Raw genomic sequence first — 24,275 nt, 5'->3', positions numbered from 1 at the left:
CCGTATAACGAATATAAGGAGTGTGGTCAAAAACTGCTGAGAATGTATCATTGAATTGTATCTGAATTAAAATTATCATATTAAAAATATCTGTATTATGAGCATTTATAAGAATTGTAAATAGGTTTTTGAGCTCTTTCTCCTATTATGCTGTACATTCACATTAGAATAATATAATACTATGATTACTAACCAAATTAAATTAAATTGTAAAATAGAAAATGACCAGTAGATCAATAGCTATTAAAATAGATTTAAGATGTATTGTGAACATAATTTCGTAATAATAAAAAGAATTTAAAAATCTAGCAGCAAATACAGAATCACTTTATTCTATACATTTTCATTAATTCATTCTACGTAGTTTCCTTCTGCATCCTTTTAGAGTGCATCCTTACGACAAAGTTGAATTTGGGTTGCCATCAGTGGCGGCTAGTTCATATGGGCTTCAAGCTGCAGCCCTCTCAGTATACTACATATTTATGCTATTTTTGTTGACCATATGGTCTGAAGACCCCAGTATAATATGTACATATGGTCTAAAGACCCCAGTATACATAGTACTACAATTAAGCCATAGCCAGCAGTATGGCTTAATGGTGGCGTGTATGTTTAGCACCAAGTGATCAGTGGGTTCGATCCGCCATACTGCTGGTTAGATTTGGGGGTATTTGTGACTCCAAATCGATCGTTTCTTATCAGAGTTTGCCAATTTTATCTGATCATTGTTGAAACGGTTCCTCAAAAGTGCCAAAAAATTATCTTTCCTGTTTTCACAAATCTTCTGTATTTAATGTGTGTATAATTTGTAAAAAATATGTATAAAATCTAAGTCAATAGATGTCTCAATGGATTTATTATTTAATTAATTGTTATTTCGTGTTCTTCAGCTTCTGGAAATACAGTGATTTATGTTATAATAAAATGCCGTATTGTTTGTAATTAATTTTCCTGGAAGGCGCATTCGGGTTTTCCTGTCAAACCTTCCTGGTATATATCTATGTAAAAATAAAATAAAAATATCACGGCTGTAGCCAGTGGGGGGGGGGGCTTTATTTGGGGGCTCCCTGAATTTACAAAATAATATATTATAATCGTGACAATTATGTTGATATATCACATGATAGTGAATGAATTCTTCGCGCCTTTAATTTAACACACATATTTTATTCATTTTATTGAATAAACGAGAAAAATATTAATTCGCCACGAACGTTAATTTTTCTTCAAAAAAATGGCAATTTATTTTCAAGTCATAATATTTACACTAACCCTAATTTTGTCAATCCTAGGAAAAAAAAACAGCTTTTAATTTTTTTCGTTTTATTTTTAAATCTTTTGGGGGAGTGGGTCTGTGTTTTAACCCCCCTACTAAAAAAAATCCTGGCTACGGCTGTAGTACATGCATGCATGCTATTTTTTTTGTTTTGTTCATCGATATGGTCAACAAGCTACTACAGCTCGATTCATCTATGCAGCCACCCCACTGTGAATTCTCGCGATCCGCCACTGGTCGCCATCCTGTGAGTTAAGACCGATTCAACGATGTTGGTGGTTACTACTTTACTTCCTTCCTGACACAGACCGTCATTTCATTTTTTGCCCCCATAGGAGTATTCGAACACTTTCATTGTCCATCTGCCATCCCTTCTAATATTATTTACCAAAATCTACAATTCAATTCAAGTTTTGCCAACCAGCAAAACCAACCAAAAACCAGCAGCATACCTCAGTGGTTGGCGTGTAATTCTAACGACTTTAAGTTACCGAAAATTGATAAGATTGAAAAGAAACACGCTGTTTGATTTGAAGTGTTTCTGCGGTGCTGCTATTGATCGTTTACTATGAGAGTTTGCCAATTTATCTGGTTGTTGAAATGATTCCTCATCATATTGGCGAAAACCCACTATGTCACCACTATTTGAATATGATTTCAAATAACATACATATGTACAAGTTTGGCCATACGTTTCGCTTTGGAGCAACCTATAAGAGCCAGGCCGCACGGTGCAACTTTGTCGACCGACTAGTTGCGCGACACGTAAAAATATATAGAAATGTGTGCAACAAACAAGTTGACGGGTGTGGCATGTCCCGTCTACCTGCATGAATTGGTCTGGTCGCCTTCAACCAAGTCGCTCGCAAGTCGCACGGTGCGGCCCGGCCCTAATAGCATCATGCTAAATATATTTTTTTATTTACACAAAAGTAACGCGTACTAAATACAAATTAATACCGACAGGTTTAAGAGAGTAAATGGTCGTAAAATAAAAACCGTTAATAGATAGATAGTAGCTCATTGAACAAATTGACAACGCATGTATTCAGTATAATTATAAAACAATCAAACAAAGAAAGAGCAACACTCATTGAATAGTCCATAAACACAAAGTACAAGTTTTGTGATACAAATTTTCAGTAAGCGCTGATTGTTCGATCAGCATTCGATCATTTTTTTACTGCACGTTTTATTCGCCACAATTTGCGATTGGCAATGTTTTTTGTTGATCCATTAACGAATCATATACTACACATTCTATACAGTAAGTATAAACCGCAATAAATGCTTAGAAAATATAGAATCCCGCCCGTCCCAATGGTAAAATATTTCTATTTATCTCTAATCTTAAAATTTTGATGACCCTATCATACCTACATACATACATCCTTGAGGAATTGCGCTCAACGAGCTCGATTTAAGGTAATTTATTTGATAAATTGTGCCTAGTGCGTGCATTCGCCGTATTTTTCGATCACACCTCGTACGGTACCTATCAGTGCGTATTCACTTTTTGTCGGTACCTAAAAAACCTATCGATCCAACCTTCGTATTTATAGTTTCGATAATGGTTTTTATTACCGATAAGTTTGCGACCAATTTCCCCCAACCAAAAAATTGTTATCTACTTACGCTTTAAGTATTTACAGTAAAAATATTTTTTTTAATTTAGAGCGACAATATAATGGTCTTCATTCGTTATGTAAAAATATCATACAGTAATATAATTGAAGCCAGTAAGAAATATTGATGAAATTTCTTTATGGCAAGGGTTGGCGAGTGACGCCAGAACGTCTGGGTCGCCTCGGAACAAAATAATACCCCTATTGGCAAAGTTGTAGGCGTATACCATCATACATATAACCATAACAGTATCGTGTATTATACATATATCACCGCGTTATAATAAGTACATACGCCCTGGGAATCAGCCGAAAATACTATTGAGAAGCATTTCTGGATATAAGATGTGTCCAAGCATCGAATCAAGTTTCTGTCTTAACTGTCTGTCCGTATTAAAAATCTAGCCTAGTTTTACTACTCCAATATGCATGTATCTACCTATACATCATATATTATATGTAATGGTTTTTTGTGCCACTCTAGAACCCCTCGCTGCGTCTTTCTCTCCAAATCTCGGAAACGTTCACACTGCAATATTATAAAAATATTCATCACATATTCTGTATGTCTGTCTGTCTGAGATAACTCTCGCCGTACTATTATAGTCGTTTCGATTCGACATACATATGTACGTCAAAGCTAAACCACTGCCAAAACGTATACGAACACAATAATACAAGAAAAAACTTATTAAAAAACTTATTAAAAACTTAAAAAAAAAAAAAAAAATATATATATATATATATATATATATATATATATATATATATATATATATATATATATACTGTTTGCTACCAATGTTGCCTCTGGGCAAATAGACGGCGCTAAGTCTCTGAGCGTTTACTGCCATCTATTGAAAATTTATTTAACTAATTTTTCTATTGGTGTTTTATATCTCTTAATATTTAATATATAATTTCGAAAGACACTTTGTATGTAAGAAACATTGGTTGGAAACTTTGTATACAAGTCAAAATTTCCGAGTCGTTTTTTTTTTCTTTCGATTCAAATAAATTTATTAAAAAAAAAACAAATGAATATTTACTATTAGATTCGCCATGTTTAAGCTGTTTATATTACAAATACTGAGCGAAGCCGGGTGAAACAACTAGTTATATTATAACTTCGAAAGAGACTATTGTTGGTTTGTAAATCCGTGACGTAATCGAACAAATGAATATTCAAATAAATTTAAATAAAATAAAACTATTCAAATAAATTTAAAAAAATTTTACTATTATGTTGGCCATGTTTAAGCGGCTTATATTACAAATACCGAGCGAAGCCGGGTAAAAACACTAGTTTATATAGGTATAGGTGGGTAAGTAGTTTTTACCATTTTTGTTTTTCATTTTAAACAATTAAATATTAATATTAAATTAAATATATTTAAAAAGTATTTGAAAAAAATTCGACCGCGTGCAGATCGAACACAGGACCGACAGATTATTTTTATTTTATTTTATTTAATAACTTAATATGCCAACACCCTTGCGATGATGTTTCATCGGGTACAACACTACTACTATAATACTACTTATAATAGTTAATTAATATACGAGGAATTTCTCACTATTGCATGTGAAATGGAAACTATAGCGATAATAAAGAATTCCTTATTCAAGAATGCCATTATGATTATATTGCCCCAATGGCATTTTTAAATTTAACGATAGCTTTCAATCTAAGTTTATCGTTTAATTAAGTTTTCAGCTATTAAAACGACTGATTGATTGCAGTAGTTTGCTTAGTAAAATTGATTATCTTCTTTCTCTCTATACAAGATTGTCTCAATAGAGTTCCTCTAGGAGAATGTATCTTATCTTCATCTACTACTAGAACCTGCTGACACCGATGTTCCAACTTTTCACAGATATTCATATAACAGGGCCATATACAATATACAGCCATATACAGATACCATATACAAATTTTTATTTTATTTTTTACAGACATATGTATATCAGGAAGGCCTGACATGTGGACCCCAATGCCCCTTCCTAGACAATTAATTACGAACATTGCATCATTTCTATTACATAAATCGCTGTATTTCTATAGGCTGAATAACACGAAATTAACCATTAATTAATCCATTGAGACATGCATGGATTTAGATTTGTACATAAATCAAATTCAGATATTTGTGACAGTGGGCAGAATGTATTTTGCCAATTTGAGGAACCGTTTCAACGATGAAAATCAGATAAATTGTTAAACTATGATAAGAAGCGATCGACTTGGAGTCACAAATATCCAAGACTAACCAGCAGTATTAAAGATTGGAACGGGATCGAACCCAATTATTGCTTGTGATCGTGGATTGCTGTTGCAAGTTACAACTTGTAACAAACCCGAACTATAATTCAGGGAAATAACGGGATAGCAGGTATGGCTTCGGTCCGCATAGAGTCTTTTGTGTTCTATTACATGTCTTCGCAACTGCCAGATGTATTTCTTCAAGGATGTTGAGTATTGGTTGGTCATCGAAAGAACAACAATGTCCTAGATGTGGGATTGGGGTTAAAAACACTATATTTTCATGAATGAACTTGAAAACGTTCTCTTTTGTCGTCTGGTGCTGCTGTTCAGAACTAATCGTTTTGATTTCCTGTGTTTTTTATGGTTAATTTTTATTGTGATTTTAATATATTTTCAACACAATATTTATCACAAGGTAAGATTTTCGCACTGCTCGCGTGTACTTCATTTTTTTATTAATATGATTTATACAAATGCATACAAGCAGCCGAACTCCGGCCCTGGTCATAAATGTTTGACACATTTGATATTGGACAAATGGTCTCAATTAAATTCTAATATTTTAAGACATAGAAGATTAGTTAAAAGATCTTAAGTGAAATGGATGAATGAAAGTGTTATACTAGCAGTAAATGGTGAGCTCTCCTGCAAATGATGATGTTGATACAAAATAATAGCCACATAGTATACAAAACTTTATACACAATGTAACTTTCAAGGTAAAATTAAACAAGTAGTTAGGATAATAAACGTTAGTAGTATTAACAAATTATTTTAAACTAAGATCTAAAAAAAATGTATATTTGTATGTATGTACATTTTGCACAGAAATTGTTACGGACATTTTAAATGAGGAATTTACAGCTTTCTACAAATTCCAAAAGCAGTTTTTCAACAACGAAAAAAGGGGCCACCATTAAGGCAAATCCAGATCCCAATTAAAGATAGGAAAATGTCGCATTTGGAGATGAAAAAACAATGATTATATCATTCGAATATTTTATCAATTATTTATTACTTGTATTTTAAAAATAATAAGTAGTTGTAAAATACAAAATTAAGATATGACACGGACATACGTAATCAAAAATTACTGAAAATGAAACAAACATACAAAATCTATACAGTATTTTCGAGTACAAAGAAAAATTTACATTATATTACACATAGCCCCACTGGTCGACGGTGGAAATCTTGAACAGTAACTCGTATTCACATCGAGGAGAGTTACACTTCAACAAGAGAAAACCATTAAAATAATTCAGCTAGATTGCGATGAACGGTCAGAGTTTTGAAAGAGGCATTAGCATCCACTCTGCAGTAAGTTGATACAATTACTTATCTATTATACATTACAGTTAATATCAATACCAAACCACTCATCTTGTTTACACAATCGAATAAAATATTAACATCACATATTTATTTGACTATAAAATTTATTTGTATAGCGTCATACAAAACATCCACATTATTTATCATTGTTCAACAATATGTGACCGGGTAAACTGAAAGGTCCCACTCTGGTCTTGACGTCGACGGCACGAACTGCGAAATAGTATTTGTAGCCGGCCATGAACTGTGTCAGGGTGCAAGCCATGGGAAGCGGCAACGCTTTCACATCGCCAATTTTCTTCCAGAGATCTGTATGTGGGAGAGCGCTCGTCTCTTGATACGCGTATATTTGATAACTAGCTATGTCATCGAAGCGATAGTCAGACCCAGTCTCCATGACCCACGATATGACGATTCCGTTCGACACTTTGGAAATTTTGAGCTCTGGTTTTGGCGGCAAGAATTTCAACGCTGATTGAACGAACGATCGGGAAACTGGCAGTGGCGCTGGATGCTTCGGATAGACAGAAGATAGGTACGTTGGCTGGATGCCTCGATGTTGGGGGATCGGAGCGTTTGGTCCCACTGTTTTGATCGGTATACCCAGACGAGGTTGAGACTGTACTACATTGTGTGGTCTCAAATTTGGAATAGGTATAGCTGAAACAATAAGGAAATATATGTATACATTTATACGACTTGTAGCAGTGCATTGATTAAGCTGAATCATAGAAATAATTGAGTATATGCTAGGGTCTACTGGGAATATTTCAACTAGGTAAATTTCCATAAAAAGTTCACCCTTGATCCTAATGAGTATATTTACACTTATAGCATTAGTTAATTTAACTCTTTGAATGCTGACCAACGTTGATCGGCGTTTTGCTAACAAGTTCATAGGCCTGAAAAACGCCGATAGGCGTTGTATTTTGAGCATGTACGAAGTAAATGAGAATACTACCTGCTAAGCCTTTCCAGGTAGCATTGAAAAAAAAATGCATTGAAGATGGGTCGTGTATTCCGTGTCATTCATTCATTCAAGTTTATAAAGACTGGTTGACACCGGAATTTCTGAATTTATAACTAGAGGTAGGACCGGAAGCGCGCCGTCTATTGTTCCATTATTGTAAATGCTTTGTAAAAAAGGTTCGGCAAACCTTAAACAATGCATTTACAACATGTGAACAATGAACAGCGCGCTCTGGGTCCGCTCTTTGTTTATAACCATAGCAGAATTTCCCAATGGAAATCCCTAATTGTTGAGTATTTTAGATTGTAGCTTGGCATTTAGATTGTGAGCATTACATTTTAACAACAATGAAGAAGATGGAACTAGGTTTGGAAAAATGCATTTATTAATAAACTTGTTTTGTTTATTTTATATTGTTGCAAGATATATTAGAGAGTCTAAACACACCTTTACAAAACTCGAAATCCTCAGCGGTAGTTATCTAGGGTTTGTTTGGATTAGCTACAATTTTTAATGCCTGCTTTCTATTGGATTTCTAAATAATTCTAGTTGGAAATATTGACGAAATTTTCAGCGTGGTGGGCTTTCAACAGAAAAGACGTCAGCACTCAAAGGGTTAAAGTATATTCATACTAGCACAGCACGTACCGGCAACTACAGGTAACCAGCAGTACAAACAGTATTCTTTGGTACATTTTGTATGGACACATTCATGTATAACGTGGTGCAGGCGTAACAGCAGTAGCTGACAAAATCTATTCATACTATACAGCAGTACATATCAAGCAAACCCGGTTTTCTTTGACCACTGTGAAAATATCCACGCGCGACGTGACGTCATAGTGGCGAGTGCACGCGTACTAACTAAGGTGCGCATGCGCATATGAATATTTTTGGAAACGTCATATTGTGACAATTATAACTCGACGATACGACGCAAGCAATATTGTGCCATATCGTCGCGCACTGTAGTGTATATTTAAGCAGTTTTTGCCTTGCACTCGGCCAAAACTTGTCTGAACGTGCCGGAACTGTGAGGTGCTAGATATGTATGTTCAATACCAGGCATAATGAGAACATAAATGATCTTGAACTCCTTTTTATAGAAGTCTAGATTGTAGGTTACATGTGTATGTATATACACATGTCTACTCATAAGCAAACTAATACAAAACATTTGTACATTCACGTTTGGATTGAATTACTTATAAATTAAATACCTTAATAAAATGAGAAAAAAGCCTAAGTTTTCACAAAAAACTTCAAAATATAATACAAATAGCCTACCTTGGTTACTGATGGCGCTTCGTGGCCTAAATATAGGCTTTTGCATATTAGGAAACGTTTGTATGTGTTGGTTCATCATATATAATTTGTTCCCATTTCCGTTATTGGGACTGCTGGGAATTGTCGACATCTTATTCGGGTGAGTTACCGCTTTTGTTCTATTATTCAAAGTCATCTGTTTTGTTGGTGGTTCGTCATCAGTGAGATCAATGGACGAGTCTGATATGCGTTTCTCAGCAATCTGTTTCTGTGCGCTGTTGTTGTTCACGTTTTGATTGCTCATACTCAGGGCAGACTTTAAGATAGGATTGCTGGGATTGGTTTTGGCCGTTTTAGATTTGTCCTCTTCGGTTTGGCGTTGAGAATTCGATATGGGAATTTTTTTCTGAGAGTTTGGTGAATTTTCAGCATTGGGTGGGATTGTAGGTGAATTAGAATTGGTCTGTCGGGCTCTCGCTGCCTTGGCGGGTTTAGGATTCACCGATGATGAACTAGGTACAGCGGCAGGTTTGACTGGGGCTTTATTTTTTACGGAACTGGGGCCTACTTGAAAGCCGACCGATCTAGAAATTTTGACTGGTTCTATCAATTCCTCTTTTCTCCGCTTGTGCTCACTGCACAAATTCTTCATTACAATCTCGAGATCTCTGTTCTGTTTAGTTATGTGTGCTAACTTCTTACGTAACGCATCAATATTGTTCATTTGTGATTTTAATTTCGTTTCTGCTTCACTGAGATTACTTCTTTTCACTATGGCTTCTACGATTTTAACCAAACAATACTCTTCTAAATCGTCTCTTGTCATTCTTCCCAATGATGATTTAAAAGTTTTCATGAAATTCAGAGGAATTATCGGTTCTATTGTTGCTTCTTTTTCCGGCGTCGCATCTGAGCTCGGAACATTTACATCCATAGCTAAATCATTTTGAGAATCTAAAAAAAAAAAAAAAAAACTTATTAAATGAACATATAACTTTATTTTATTATATGATTTAAACAATATGAATATACATTACCTTTTGATAATGAATTATTTTCAGTAGATGAATTTTCTTTAGGCAATTCATTATCATTAAGAAATAATTGATCAAATGCTGTTTTTTCGGGATCTTTCTCTTCACTCACATTTTTAGAGACATCGTTGGTTGAAGATTTGCTTAACAAAATATCATCATCGTCGTCTAAAATAATTTGAGATCTATCATTTTCAATAACTGGCTCCCCAACCTTAATCTTCTCATTTCTACTGTCACCAGCAGAACTCTTTTTAATGATCTCTTCATCCTGCTTATTTAAAACCAAGAGAAGATCCTCATCATAATTTAATGATACACTTGCTGTAGTTTTATCACTAGTACCTTCAGCTAGTGAACTTTTAGATGGTTGGCGTATTTTAGATGCGTCCATTTCATCATCGGACAAGAGCAAATCCAATGTGTTAACGTAATTCGAAGTGTCTTTAGCTGAATCCACATCTTTCATGTCAGCTAACAAATCTTCAGTAACTTTCTCTGTACTTAATCGAATGTTATCTTCAATCGATTTATTTTCCACGGAAATATCACAATCCATAGCCTCAGAATCATTTTTAGTATGACTATTTAGTTCAATAGCAGTATCTGATAAATTATCATTTTGTACAAATGCATCAGGAGATGCTATGTATACCATATGATCTAAAATAAAAAAATCGACGTAGAAAGCTAAATTTTGCAAATATACTTAACACAAATACTAGATATGAAGAATTGCTTTCTTACCAGTTGCAAGAATTGGAGATTTTGGATCAACTTCCATTTTTATTTCCTCGATTACATCAGAAATATTGTCGAAAGACGAGTCAACGGCCATTTTTTCTTCACTAGATTCTTTTAAATTACCATTCAAACTACTTACAGAAAATTCACCAGCTTCTGTTTCAGTTTCTGCTTCGGGTTTGATATTGAGATTATTCATATCTTCATCGTTTACAGATTCACTTGAAGTCGGTTCTACCGTTTTCTCGTGTGCATCAATATTATTTTCACTTTCTTCACTATTTTCAGTGACATCAATGTCAGTTAAAGATTTATTTAATTCTAGTTTTATAGGAATATCAGGAAGAATAGGAGGTAATAATGCTTTTTCTTCGACTTTACATATTGGCAATGGAACAGAATTAATTTCGACATTACAGTCAGAATAATCTGGTTCTGTGTCTTTTTCACATAAATCATCTTCAGTTTTAATTTCTTTTTCGCAGAAAATATCATCAACTGAAGTTTCTAAATTCTCTTCCCCTTGAAGGGTTTTGGTTATATTATTAATTATATTTTCGACTACACATTCATTTAATTTAGATGTAACATCATCAAATACATAGGGAGCACTTGATGAATCGGAAGGGACGCTTAAAGCATCTGGAGGAGCACTTAAAGCCTCGGCAGGAACACTTATAGCATCTGGAGGAACACATAAAGCCTCGGCAGGATCACTTATAGCATCAGGAGCCACGCTTAAAGCATCGGGAGTAACGCTTAAAGCATCGGGAGTAACGCTTAAAGCATCAGGAGGAACACTTAAATCATCGGGAGGAATGCTTAAAGCATCGAGAGGAACGCCTAAAGCATCGGTAGAAACACCTAAAGAGTCGTCAGTTTTTGTTTGTGCATTTTCTGAAATAGTATCCATTGGAACATCCACTTCAGTTTCATTATCAGAAAGAGATTCACGTCCATCTTTAGTAGTACAAATATCTGAGTTATCTTCATTTTTTGATAAATTATTTATCATATTATTGATTTCTAATTCCAGATTGTCATCTTTTTCATCACTATCAAAAGCTCCATTAACAATATGGGAATCATCACAAGAAAGTTTTTCTACAGTTTTATCATTAAAATTAAATAAATTATCTTCCATTGATTCAATTGGATTTTTATTGGCAGCATTCAACTCTAGCGTGCCATTTTTTTTTTCAATTTCAGCATTGATCTCGTTCTGATCACCATTAGTAGTATCTGCTACTTCACTCATATTGAAGAGGATTTCAGGAGATCTGACAGATGATTTTTTAAGTCCACTATGTTCCGATTCCGGATTATTTTCAACTGCTAATAGCATTTTATTTACAAAAACACATGACCCATCCAAATCTATTTTACAGCTTTGGGCGTCACCTGAAAAAATAAATATACAGAATATTAGACATTGGCATCGGAAAAGTAGACCAAAATTAACATTAAAAAATACTAGTGGTTTTACCCAGCTTCGCTCGGTATTTGTAATATAAACCGCTTAAACATGGCTAATAGTAAACATTCATTTGTTTTTTTATTAAATTTATTAGAATCGAAAAAAAATAATATTCAACGATATCGGAATCGTCGTCATAGAAAATTTAATTTTTTTTCGATGCTCCCACCCAAACCTTATATAGTTACAAAGTATCTTTAGAAATTATATATTAGATTTAATAAAAAGCTAATTTCTAATGAATTAAATTAGTCATACAAACAAAATGAAAAAAATTATGTGGTAAATATTAATAAAATACCAAACAAATTTAGTTTTTTTTTTTAATTATTCCTTTAAGAAATTAATATTGGGATAAGCAGAAGTACAGCATTTTATAATTTGGAGTTGTTAAATTTTTGTTTTGCTTAATATTCTAATTGAAATCTATTATGCAAAGATTGGTTTGTTTGTTTAACTATAGTTTTTGCAAATAGATTTGCAAATCTATAGTTTTTAATTTACATAGAATCACCGAATTCGCTATGCCGTCTTATGGTATATACTATATAGTATACCAAATTTGTAAAAATTAACCTGGTTTTTTTAAGGGATCCCCATACAATGTATTTATTTCCAAATTTTACCCATCCATGCAATATTATACAATTCTAATAGTCTTCATTTTAAATTTGGAATATTGAATTTTTATAAAAAAAAAAAATTTAAGGCGAGTTACTTAAGACAACGCAAATAAAAGGTTACGAATCGCTGCTTGAAATAATATAAATACATTAAAAAAAAACCTGCGCAGTACTGTTTTGAAATACAACACAAATCTTATCATTGCAAAATTTTAATTAACACATTTTTTTTCTAAAACTTTTTTTTGTAAAAAATAATAATAATATAAAAGCACAGTAAAAAATCAAAACTATTTCATTAAAATGCAGATTTTAAGTTGAGAGTTACAAAAATAAATTAAGTTACATTAGATAAACAACCGAAAAGATAAGCATGTTTTGATGACTAGTAGCAAATGTAAGGTCATATGATCTAAAGCGGCATAAGAGTGGCAACGCCGCATTTCGGCATCGACCGAATTGTACTGAACGCAGACTGCAGACAGATTAGGCACGGGACTGCTCAGTAACAAACTTACTTTTCCGACAGAAAACCTCGACTAGCGTCGCAGAAGATTAACGAGGAGATGAAGACGACCGTCCAGCTCGAACCAGCTGAGGCAAAAGAGGGGGCTGGCAAAGACGCGCTTGCGCCGCTTGTCAGATATCCTGACCCAACTGGTACCCACCTATGGGAACCCGACTTGTCACCCCATCCTAATACCAATTCTTAGACCACGTGCTTTCGAAATCCCCATTAATCGATTGCGTTTGTGCCCTAATCTCACATCCAAACACATATCAATATTTTACAGTTACAGAAGCACGAGTACTAAACTCGTGGCAGGCGAATCAGACGCGTTCCAAAGGTAGCTGATCACTGGAATCAGTGACGGACAACATTTTCCTTCAGGGATAATGGTAAAATATGTAAGTTTAGTATTGCATTCGAGTGGGGAGAGGTGATTGTACGCGACCGCGCACAACTTGAAAACGGAACAAAATCTAAAGCGGCACACATGCAGAACCAACAGACGAAAGGTGAACGTTCGCGACGATAATTTGAAATCTAAAATTTAGCTATTCGTCTTTGAAATAAAAAAATAATTTAACCGTCATAAAGTACATCAATTTTACTCTTAAATATGGATGAATTAAAATGATTTAATTGTGTGAATTATTTTATTAACAAATATTAAAATGTGTATTAAATATAAATATTGATAATAATATATTAAATATTAATAATAATATATTAAATATTAATAATAATATATTAAATATTAATAATAATATATTAATATTTAAATATTAAATATTAATAATAATATATTAAATATTAATATTAATAAAAATATATTAAATATTATTTTATTAAATTGAGTATAAATAAACTTTTATAAATAATTTTTTTTTAAACTTAAAAATCATAAAAAAAAATTTCTGCAGCGCATGTTTTTCAATTTTAAATTAAAAAAAAATCTTTTAAAAATTTACCACGTTAATTAAAAATACAATATAAAATGCATTGTTTAATTTTCATAAATAACTTGAAATATACATTTTTACAGTTAGGAACTGAAGTATACACCCGTTACAATTATTATTTTTCAAGTCTAGACAAATTGAATCGATTTGATATAAATTAATAACCAAGTTGACCTCATTTACTTTCGATAGATTCTGGCTAGATGCCTGATATTATAAAATGATTATCGTGAACACTACTCAGTATGAGCCCCATCTAAAAATGTCAAAGAACGGAAAACAGGTTTTCGACATCTGGAGAATGGATCGTGCATTGTAACACTTTTAAAAACATCCAACTTATAAATACGGGATCGGGAGGGGGGGGGGGTAAAATAAAATAATTTTTAAGCATATAAAATGCACGAAAAACGGAGTGTTGGATGGGAATTTGAAACAGCGATGCCAAAAAATTTGAGAAAACGTCAAAATTAGATAAACGTTAATTTGTAATGGCGAGTGGCGTCTCTCTTCCTAGCGATTAATTCTTCCACGTCGCGCGAAACAGACGAAAGCGCGCGCGATACGTTTGTCTCGTTCTGTCGCGTGGAAGGGGTCTCGAGGCGACGTTGCCGCATTTACTTCCAACTCTGATACTGGGTTCCGTGGCGTCTAGTGGCGTAACCTAACCATACAGATATCTACATAGATTGTATGTCACAATTGCTGCCAGACCTACGCCTGCGCGCCAATTTCTACTAATACACCCCTGGGTGGAATTACACCGTTTCCACGAGCGAGTCTCACCCTGAGAGACTAAAATACAATCGATTTTCAATCTTTAATCCCCATCACTCATTCGTCTGGCGGAAATTTTACGTCGATTCCTACGAATCGAGTCCTAATTATGCAAATAAATCAGGGTTGGATTTAATCTACAAAACTTCAAATAAAAAATTGGAGGGGGTGGAGGAATTTTGAAATCTTAAAACTCTCATGTTAAAATTTTAATCAGAAACGTCAAATAATTCATTACAAAAAGGGAGGTATTTTTTTATTTACCAGATTGTCATTATAAAATGACAATTTTGTAAAAATATAATTTGAAAATCAATCAGAAGGGAACCCACATACGCACAAACTCCCTACCATTTTTGGATTTCTTCCTGGTTTATTTTGAAAAGATCTTTTTATAAAATTAAATATGGGAGTTTCAGATTTCAGAACTCTTCCCCCTCTTTAATTTTTTAAAATTAACTCCAGCCGATTTATTTGCATAATTAGGATTCGATTTATAGGTATAGACGTTGATTTGTAAAATTTTTGCCAGACGAATAAATGTTTGTAATAAAAATTATAATTTTAATATATTTTTTTTCATATTGGGTCATTATAGATATCCCCAATTCATCGCCATGAACTATACAGTAAATAAAACTAATCGATTATTTTACCCCCCTCCCCCCACCTTCTTTTAAAGATAGTGTGTCAAAATATGCATAAAAAAAATATAGATATTTTTACATTCAATTGCATTTCTGTCGAAGATTTTGAGGTTATCGCGATTGTAATAAAAGTGTTTATTAGTGTAATAATTAAGCTTCGGTACTCAGCCTGCTAAACGGGTTCAATATTGTCAAATTCTATTGTTAACTTTTTTTTACTCTAGAGAGCAAAAAAAAAAGTTAACAATATCAATTGACAATAGAGAACCCATTTAGCACGCTGAGCGCCGATCTCTGGTAATAATATTTCAAATCGTTCCCTTTCAAATATAAACAAATCGCGTTCAGCGACAAGGTTGAATATGAATAGCTGAATATAGCCACGAATCTATTCCGAGCCAGAAACGCTACAAAAAAGGGTGACGTGGGTAGGTCGAACCGGCGAGCAGACATATGCACGACAACAGGTCCGAGTTCGAATCCGGCGCACGGCTGCGCTTCTCATACTGTGGGACTGACGGACATGGACAAGTGGCGAGACAAAATTTCCAGAAACGGGCGTCGTTTGTGTGTGTTTATCTTACCAAAAATGAGCGGGAATGTATGGTTGATGCGGAAGCTGCTCAGACCTAGCGTTCACTGATCGGTTGGGCTACGATATCGACCGAGCCGGCTCTGGCAATGCGGCAACATCGCCTGCTGTCGTCTCTGTCGCACCGCCGTATGTAAATATAGCTGCGAGCGGGACGACGCTACGATGCGTCATTGCTAAACTTCTCTACAATCCTACCCTCACACAGCGTACTTTACGATCAAGCAACATAGGAAAGGGCCGAATTAGGGAAAACGATCCGATCTGGCGATGTAGCGACTCAAAACGGGTCACGACGTTTGCATGGAAACGCTAATAAACGAAACAGCGCTTGCGCTCAAGTGAAGGTCACCACCTATGCTACGTGATCGCCATTAGCGCCCTCTACTATCTTTTACTTTATACAGATTGTTGCCGACATACCACAATTCGACCACAAATATAATTTCGTTTTTATCTTGTTTTTCTTCTTCTTATTCTTGTAAAATTTTGATCAAAAAACATTATTTTTGAAAAAAAAAACCTAATTTGGGCAAAATATATTTTATTTTATCATCGAAAATATTATTTAACCCTTTGAATGCTGATCAACGCCGTTTGGCTAAAAAGTCCATCAGCTTGAAATACGCCTATCGGCGTTGTTTTTTAAATATGTATGTAAACAATAAACAAGAATACTACCCACTAAGCCTATCCAGGTAGTATTTAAAAAAAAAAGCGTTGAAAATGGGTCGTGTGATTCGTGTCATTCATTTTTCAACGTTTATAAAGACTGGTTGACACCGGAATTTCTGAATTTATAATCATAGCAGAATTTTTCGATGGAAATACCTAACTGTTGAGTGTTTAGGATTGCGGCTTGGCATTTATATCGTGAGCATTACATTTTAACAACAACGAAGAAGATGTAATAAGAATAGAGGAGCCCTGACGAATAAATAACTGTTGTCAATTTTACGCGGTACGTCTCTATAAATACGCTACATCGCACGGAATACAATCGGATCAATTTACTTATAAAAATATATCCCATGTTGCTTATTGTGTGTTTTTGAATGTATTGTGCAATTTTTACCGATGCTTGCCCATCTTGCGAGTAATATAAACAAACAGAGAAGTTTCTATCGGACATACGTCGAGCACCAAGCGTCCAATACGACTGATCTAAAATTATTTAGATCTGTCCGTGGACAGAATGTCACTGGACAACAAAAGAACACCTAAAGCCACTTCTATTAATATTAAATTTCTCTGATGTAACTACAAATTTTGGAAAAATATGTACATTCATTAATATACCTATTTTGTCTATTTTATATTGTTGCAAGATATATTAGAGTCGCCTTTACAAAACTCGAAATCATCGGCGGTAGTTATCTAGGGTTTTTATACCGGCTTTCTATTGGATTTCTAAACAATTCTAGAAATGTTGACGAAATTTTCAGCGTGGCGGGCTTTTAACAGAAAAGACGTCAGCACTCAAAGGGTTAAATACGAAATTGCTTGGTTAAATAAAATGGCGGTAGGTTACATAAAAAAAAAACTAACTAGCTCTAAAAAAATTCTGAATACAGATTGTGTCTGCCAACTTATGTAGATGCGGCAGAATGATTTATTTGCCTGGGCGTAAGAAACATTGAAGAGAATGGAATATGATCAGAAGCAAAGATGGTAATCGGTATGAAGCAACAGCAAAATTACAATAATGTATGTACTTCGAACACAAAAAATGTGTCGCAGGTCGTTCAAGGTCAAACCTATAAAACATTATCAAAAATTAGCACGTTTTGTTGCATAATACCGCTGAGAAATTTCATTAAAAGTGGTAAAACAATGGTCTCCTCTTAACCATTTTTTTGCACCGTCGGATAAAAGCGGTCAATAGATGTCCAATTTAACGGTGCTAGTATACGAGTTGAGGTTATGTATTGATCGCAAAACTTGGGAAAGTCTCCACGTTTCCATTCTTCCCCCCTGCCCACCTAATACCTCTCTGGTTATAAAGTTAGCAAGGAGAAAGATATCCACATACGATGATATTATCAAGTGATTCATTTACATGGAAGATTTTAAGACGGCATTATCATCAAGGTCATCTTCGGGCATGAAAAACCAATCCCACGAGATATTTTTTTTCATATTTATCATTATCAAATTAATGAATTCTCTTATAACGATAGAGAAGCGGAGAGTGAATACTGATTTTTTTTTATTTTATTGGAGATGATTTTTGAATTTTATTTCTCTGTAATTTTAAAATTTTAATTAATACGGCACCATGGAGCTTCACACCATTGGTCAGTGTTACTTTGTGCAATGATTCTTCGCAAAACAATAAGAACACTCGGATTTCACAATTGCACGTGTTAGAATAATGAAAGTTATAAAAGTAATCGTCACGCATTCCTTTGGAGGGGCAACATGGGGGGGGGGACAAAAACAGGTTTTAAGCTCATCCAAAATAGATTTTATCCCGAAACCAGAAGTTAAGCCGGCGGAGTGTCAGGGGCATGCGGTCCAGTCATGCGGTAGATGCGGCGCATGCATCAAGATTCGAAAACACCAAGGATTTTTTAAATATATTATTTTTAGGTAAAGTAATTACGAAATGTAACCACTGAAATGAGGATCTCGATTCCTATTGATCAACGATTTGTTATTAGCCACCCACACAATCCAAATATGTATGTAACTTCAGTTACATTATCTGAAACAATTGTGCGCGTATTATATATGCACTGTGCACATTATGCATATGTGCCCACACGTGCCAAAACACTAGCGATATTTTGTGCGCTCAATTTTGGAATCCCAACAACAAAACTTATAGTTAGTCACCTGACCTAGAAGGTGCCGCGTATTGTTCAAAGGTTGTAAATGCATTGTTAAAGGTTTGCCAAACCTTTTTTACAAAAGATTTACAACAATGGAACAATGGATAGCACTGTGACTGTCCTACCTCTACTTATATTTTTAAGCATGAGTAACTCGAACGAATGTGCTCGATTGATTACAACTGCGCGTGCGCAATGTATGCTTTACTAGGAACATCAAATATAAGCAAGACAAATTATACTATTTGCAGAATAAAAAAATATATTTGAACTACGACTTTGGCCATATTGGCAAATATCGGCCCTCTCCTCAATTTTAACTATACACGAAAAAAAATTTCACCAGTATTCAAAGCAAAATAGCAAAAAAGCTTATAAAAAAATGACTATTTCGCACACGTAATCAAAATCTTGATCACGGAATATCTGGAACTCGAAAATTCCACCCAACGAAAGTCATCCAAGCGAAACATCACACTAAAGAGAATTCAATTGCTAGATATTCCGTATTCGCGATTTTCATGGCAACGATTATCCTGAGCGAGAACGCCATGTGCGAAATAGTCCGTTTACCAGAACAAATATACTCGTAAACTCTCCCCCCCCCCCCTTTCTATGGCTGTTCGAATCCGCAATATGCTGGCTGAATATTTAGATCTCTGTAATGCGAGCAGATCTTGAGAAATTCAAAGTATTTATTATAATTTTTAATTATTTCTTTTTTATTTTTAATTGTATATACTTTATTTTTTATTTATTTAATTTTATATACATATATACCAGGTGAACCTAACAGGTAAATCTCAATGCGACTTCCTGGTCAATTACAAACATCAATATACAATTTCTTTTAGCATAATTTTAACAAAGCATCATAGAAACATATATGGATAAATATTTGATAAACTTTTTTTCTGAGAATTTTTATATAAATCGTCAAATTTCGAGATGCTGAAAAACTCGAAATTTGCGAGAAAGGGCGAAGGTTGCCAATTTGTTGGAACAGGTTCAATGAAAATCAGATAAATTATCAAACTCTGATAGGAAACAATCGACCTGTAGTCACAAACCAAGGTCTGGCCAGCAGCAACCAGCGGGACTCGAGCCCATGACCACTATGTTCGAAAGCATATATGCTAACCACTAGTCCTCGCTTCTGGTTCTACATATTTATGTATATATGTATTTACATATACGTATTCTATTTATTTATTTTTAATTGTTTTCTTCTTTCTCTTCTATGTATTTAACCACAGTGCCGCATTGGGTAAACCTGTTTGTCATTGAGGCAAATTTTTTTTTAATAAATATTAGGTATTGTCTAGTCATTATTTTGGCAAACACTATTGTAAAATAAAAGGTTGGTCACCCTCTCCAAAAATTATTGTGTTTTAAATTTTGTTATCATTTATATAATAAAGACGATGGGAATATTTTTTCTCTTTAAAAATTTCATTGTATAAAAAAAGGTTGGGCACCCCTGTCCAAAAATTATTATGTTTTAAATTTTGCTATCATTTATATAATAAAGACGATGGGAAAATCACGATCGGCGAACACGATTTCAAAACGTAGATTACAGGCACCCGACGTTTAGCAACAATTCACTGAAGACTGTAATCTCCGTTACCCGACGACAAAGTGTTATGAAAAAAAGGTAAAAACTACCTACCTACCTACATATAAAAAATATAAAACACCAATAAAAATAATTTAATAAATTTTCAATAGATGGCGGTAAATGCTCAGAGACTAAGCGCTGTTTATTAGCCTTGGAAACATTGGTAGCAAACAGTAAATATTTATAGAAGTCTTTTTACTTTGTTATTATATTCGTGCGTTTTGTTGGCATTGTTTTAGCTGTGATGTACATGTGTATGTCAAATCGAAACGACTATTAAGGCGAAGACACAGCGATGCACGTGGCACGTGTTTTTTTTATAGATACTTTTAACCATGCGAATAAAATGGGCCGTGCTTTGTACATATTAATGGAACGCCCAGGACGCCCCGCCCCAAAATGACCCCCTGGAGTTTTTTCGATAAAATTGTATGCTTGTATTTATCCTTGCTTGACATTGATCGATAACGGTGTATCCCATATTTGAAGAAATGTAGGAGGACTTGTCGACGTTCCACGTGCCACGTTCCGCGCTGTGTGTTTTCGCCCTTACAGTACGGCGAGCGTTATTGCAGACAGACACACAGAATTGCGATATTATACATATATACTAGTGTTGTACCCGATGATATATCATCGCATGGGTGTTGGCATATTAATAAAAAAAAAATTAAAAGAAATGTTTCGTCGGTCATGAGTAGAGGTAGGATAGTTACAGTGCTATCCATTGTTCGGCAAACCTTTAACAATGCATTTACAACCTTTGAACAATACACGGCCCCCTCAGGCTCCGGTGACTAGTCATGAGTAGAGTAAGGACCCAAAGCGCGCCACTCATTGTTCAATTGTTGTAAATGCTTTGTAAAAAAGTTTCGACCTTTAACAATGCGTTTACAACATTTGAACAATGAACGGCGCGCTCTGGATCCGGGCTTTAGTCATGAGTTCGATCCCCACGCGGTCGAATTTTTTTCAAATTCCTTTTAAATATATTTAATTCTATATTTATATTTAACTAGCTTTATTACCCGTTTTTGCCCGGGGGGTATAGAAAATACAAAAAAAAAAAATTATAATTAAAAAAATAAAATTTAAAAAAAATTAAAAAAAATATATTTATTTATTTTATTAGGAGCGGCGCCCCTGACAGGGGCCCCATTGGGGGCTGCGCCCCCTTCGGCGGGGCTCCATGAAGGGCTGCGCCCTCTTCGGCGGGGCTCCATGAAGGGCTGCGCCCCCTTCGGCGGGGCTCCATGAAGGGCTGCGCCCCCTTCGGCGGGGCTCCATGAAGGGCTGCGCCCCCTTCGGCGGGGCTCCATGAAGGGCTGCGCCCCCTTCGTCGGGGCTCCATGGGGGCTGCGCCACCTACGGCGGGGCCCCATGGGGGCTGCGCCCCCCTCGGGGGGGGCAATGGGGGCTGCGCCCCCCTCGGGGGGCCCAATGGGGGCTGCGCCCCCTTCGGCGGGGCCCCATGGGGGCTGTGCCCCCTGTGACGCCTTTGGCGGGGCCTCATGGGGGCTGTGCCCCCGGCGGGGCCCGATCTGTCTGCGCCCCCTGCGCAAAAAAAAAAATCGAACGTGTTTTTCCCACCCAACCTACGACGGACCCAACCAATGACCACCTAATCACGCACTGGCGCATACATACATACCCCTAACATTAGTGTTTTATATGTATAGATTGTTTAATACGAAAAAAAAGATAAAAACTACCTACCTACCTACACGTAAACAATATAAAACACCAATAGAAAAATTAATTAATTAAATAAATTATCAATAGATGGCGGTAAGTACTCAGCCAAGCGGAAAGATTGGCATCGATTAGTATAAATAACTTTTTTCTTTTATTAATACATCTTCGTATACGTTTTAGCAGTGACGTACATACATATGTATGTCGAATCGAAACGACTATTTTAGTACGGCGGGCGTTATCTCAGACAGACAGACAGAATAGCGATATTATATATATATATATATATATATATATATATATATATATATATATATATATATATATATATATATATATATATTATGTTGTAAATAGGAGTCACTCGATTTTTAACGAATCTCACTCCAGACCTGTTTTTTTTTTTTGCTAAAAGGAGTGGCAAATAAAATACGTATTTTTCCACTTCAATACATTTTTTTATTGAAATATATTCCAGATCATAGTTTTGCACTTGGATTGATAATATAAGGTTAGACGGAATAAACAAACATTAATGATTTTTTTTTAAAAGAAAATCAATTAATTATTATTAAAATAAAAGAAAATTCGACACACCGTAATTTGAATAAAATTAAATAAGTGAAAAAAACTACAAAATCGAACTTCTTTTGTTTTTGGAATTTTCAATGCACTTAATTTTCGCAAAATGGAATCAGTCGATCATTTCGATACATTCAATTCGAAACAAATAAGCAGGCGACAAGTTGCAAAAAAAATGCGATTGTCCCGAAGAGCGTTCGTTGTCTGTAATCGGAACAAACTGTACGCATGCCGATTGAATACGATAAGAGCGGCAACGTCGCCGGCTGTCAACAAATCTCCCGCCATTACAAATTCCCCCACTCCGAGGCCAAGATGGCCACCGATTGTATCGCTTTCGGCCAAATAACGGTAAACGAACGCCCCGAAACAGACCGGAAGTGGCAGGAGTGCCAAAAAACGCGGTAAAATCGATCAAAACAGTCTCACCGGAAGGAATAGGTGACGCGCGGTCGGCGGCCGGCTGCGGAATGTCAGTCGAGGGGCGCATGCGCCCGCTTATGCCTGTCTATTGGCTGCTCTTGCGACCATATTTATCACGATTATATATATATTATTAGCTTATTTTGATGACGTCATCAGTCACAAATACTGTCTCCCGCGAGGGATGCAGACGCATTCACCAAAACAAAAAAGAACAAATCATCACAAAATATAAATTATCGTTGATAAAATTGTTCATTTGTTACCTATATTCAAAGTCGAATGGAAAGGTTTTACCTGTATTTTTTTTTTCAACTTTGTCGGCTTTGAGATTAAACTTCGTGTTGAGATTGCGACGATAGTATTAAATTCTGTGTACTAAAATTAATCAATTGTTAATCGATTCCCGCTTGAGAGCCACTAACGCACAAAGACTCTACAACTGTGGGATGCCCCGGGAGTGAAATAAACACGACGTGTATTCAAATTTTGCGAACGCGACAGTGCGATATTTTGTTGTTTTGATTTATTTAAGTAGGACTAGGCTAGCATATTATATATATTTTTTTTAAAGTTACAGGTTAATGATTTTAATCTAGTTAAGGTTTGGTATTTGGTATGATATATACCTTTTGATATTTAAGTTTGTTTTTTTTTTAATTTAATTTTGTGTTTTACAAATGTGTGAATAAATATAAAGGTCCATTCGGAAATTTAATTTGAAAATCTATTTGTAAATAGAAAAAAAAAGTTGTATGAGACATCTATCGTTCATATATCATAAATAGTTTATACGCATATTAAGTGCAAAAATAATGAAACAAATTTAGTATAGATGTCTCTAGCATAAATATCAATTTAATTTAATTTTATCTTAGAAAATAAAGAATCATACATTTATTCATAAAACATCCATTTGCAATAAATGTGATTTGTCGTGCCACCGCAATAAATACATGTTTCGATTGTTCTTTTATTTTTTTGAACAAAAATTTGAATTTAAACAAATATGTATTTTGAA

At 34.8% G+C, this 24,275-nt stretch overlaps 2 protein-coding genes across 4 annotated transcripts in view; both read right to left on the bottom strand.

The window, feature by feature from the left end:
- The window catches only part of LOC143914760 (uncharacterized), a 1,424,209-nt gene that overhangs the window by 123,160 nt on the left and 1,276,774 nt on the right, over positions 1-24,275 (bottom strand). The window lies entirely within an intron of this gene.
- On the bottom strand, positions 4,854-23,356 carry wde (Fibronectin-III type domain-containing protein windei). Of its 3 annotated transcripts, none has more exons than XM_077434590.1 (5): positions 23,261-23,356; positions 10,520-11,917; positions 9,776-10,435; positions 8,760-9,692; positions 4,854-7,162 (listed from the first exon to the last, which is right to left on the bottom strand). In XM_077434590.1, the coding sequence occupies exons 1-5, from the start codon at positions 23,319-23,321 to the stop codon at positions 6,639-6,641; spliced, it is 3,576 nt and encodes a 1,191-aa protein (XP_077290716.1). In that variant the 5' UTR covers positions 23,322-23,356; the 3' UTR covers positions 4,854-6,638. The 3 variants fall into 3 exon arrangements, with proteins under 3 accessions (XP_077290716.1, XP_077290717.1, XP_077290718.1); XM_077434591.1 differs by lacking the exon at positions 23,261-23,356 and adding an exon at positions 16,092-16,208; XM_077434592.1 differs by lacking the exon at positions 23,261-23,356 and adding an exon at positions 13,135-13,222.

The sequence above is a fragment of the Arctopsyche grandis genome, chromosome 7 (assembly GCF_051622035.1).
Source record: "Arctopsyche grandis isolate Sample6627 chromosome 7, ASM5162203v2, whole genome shotgun sequence".
Lineage (NCBI taxonomy): Eukaryota > Metazoa > Arthropoda > Insecta > Trichoptera > Hydropsychidae > Arctopsyche > Arctopsyche grandis.
This window is presented reverse-complemented; position numbering and strand designations above follow the sequence as displayed.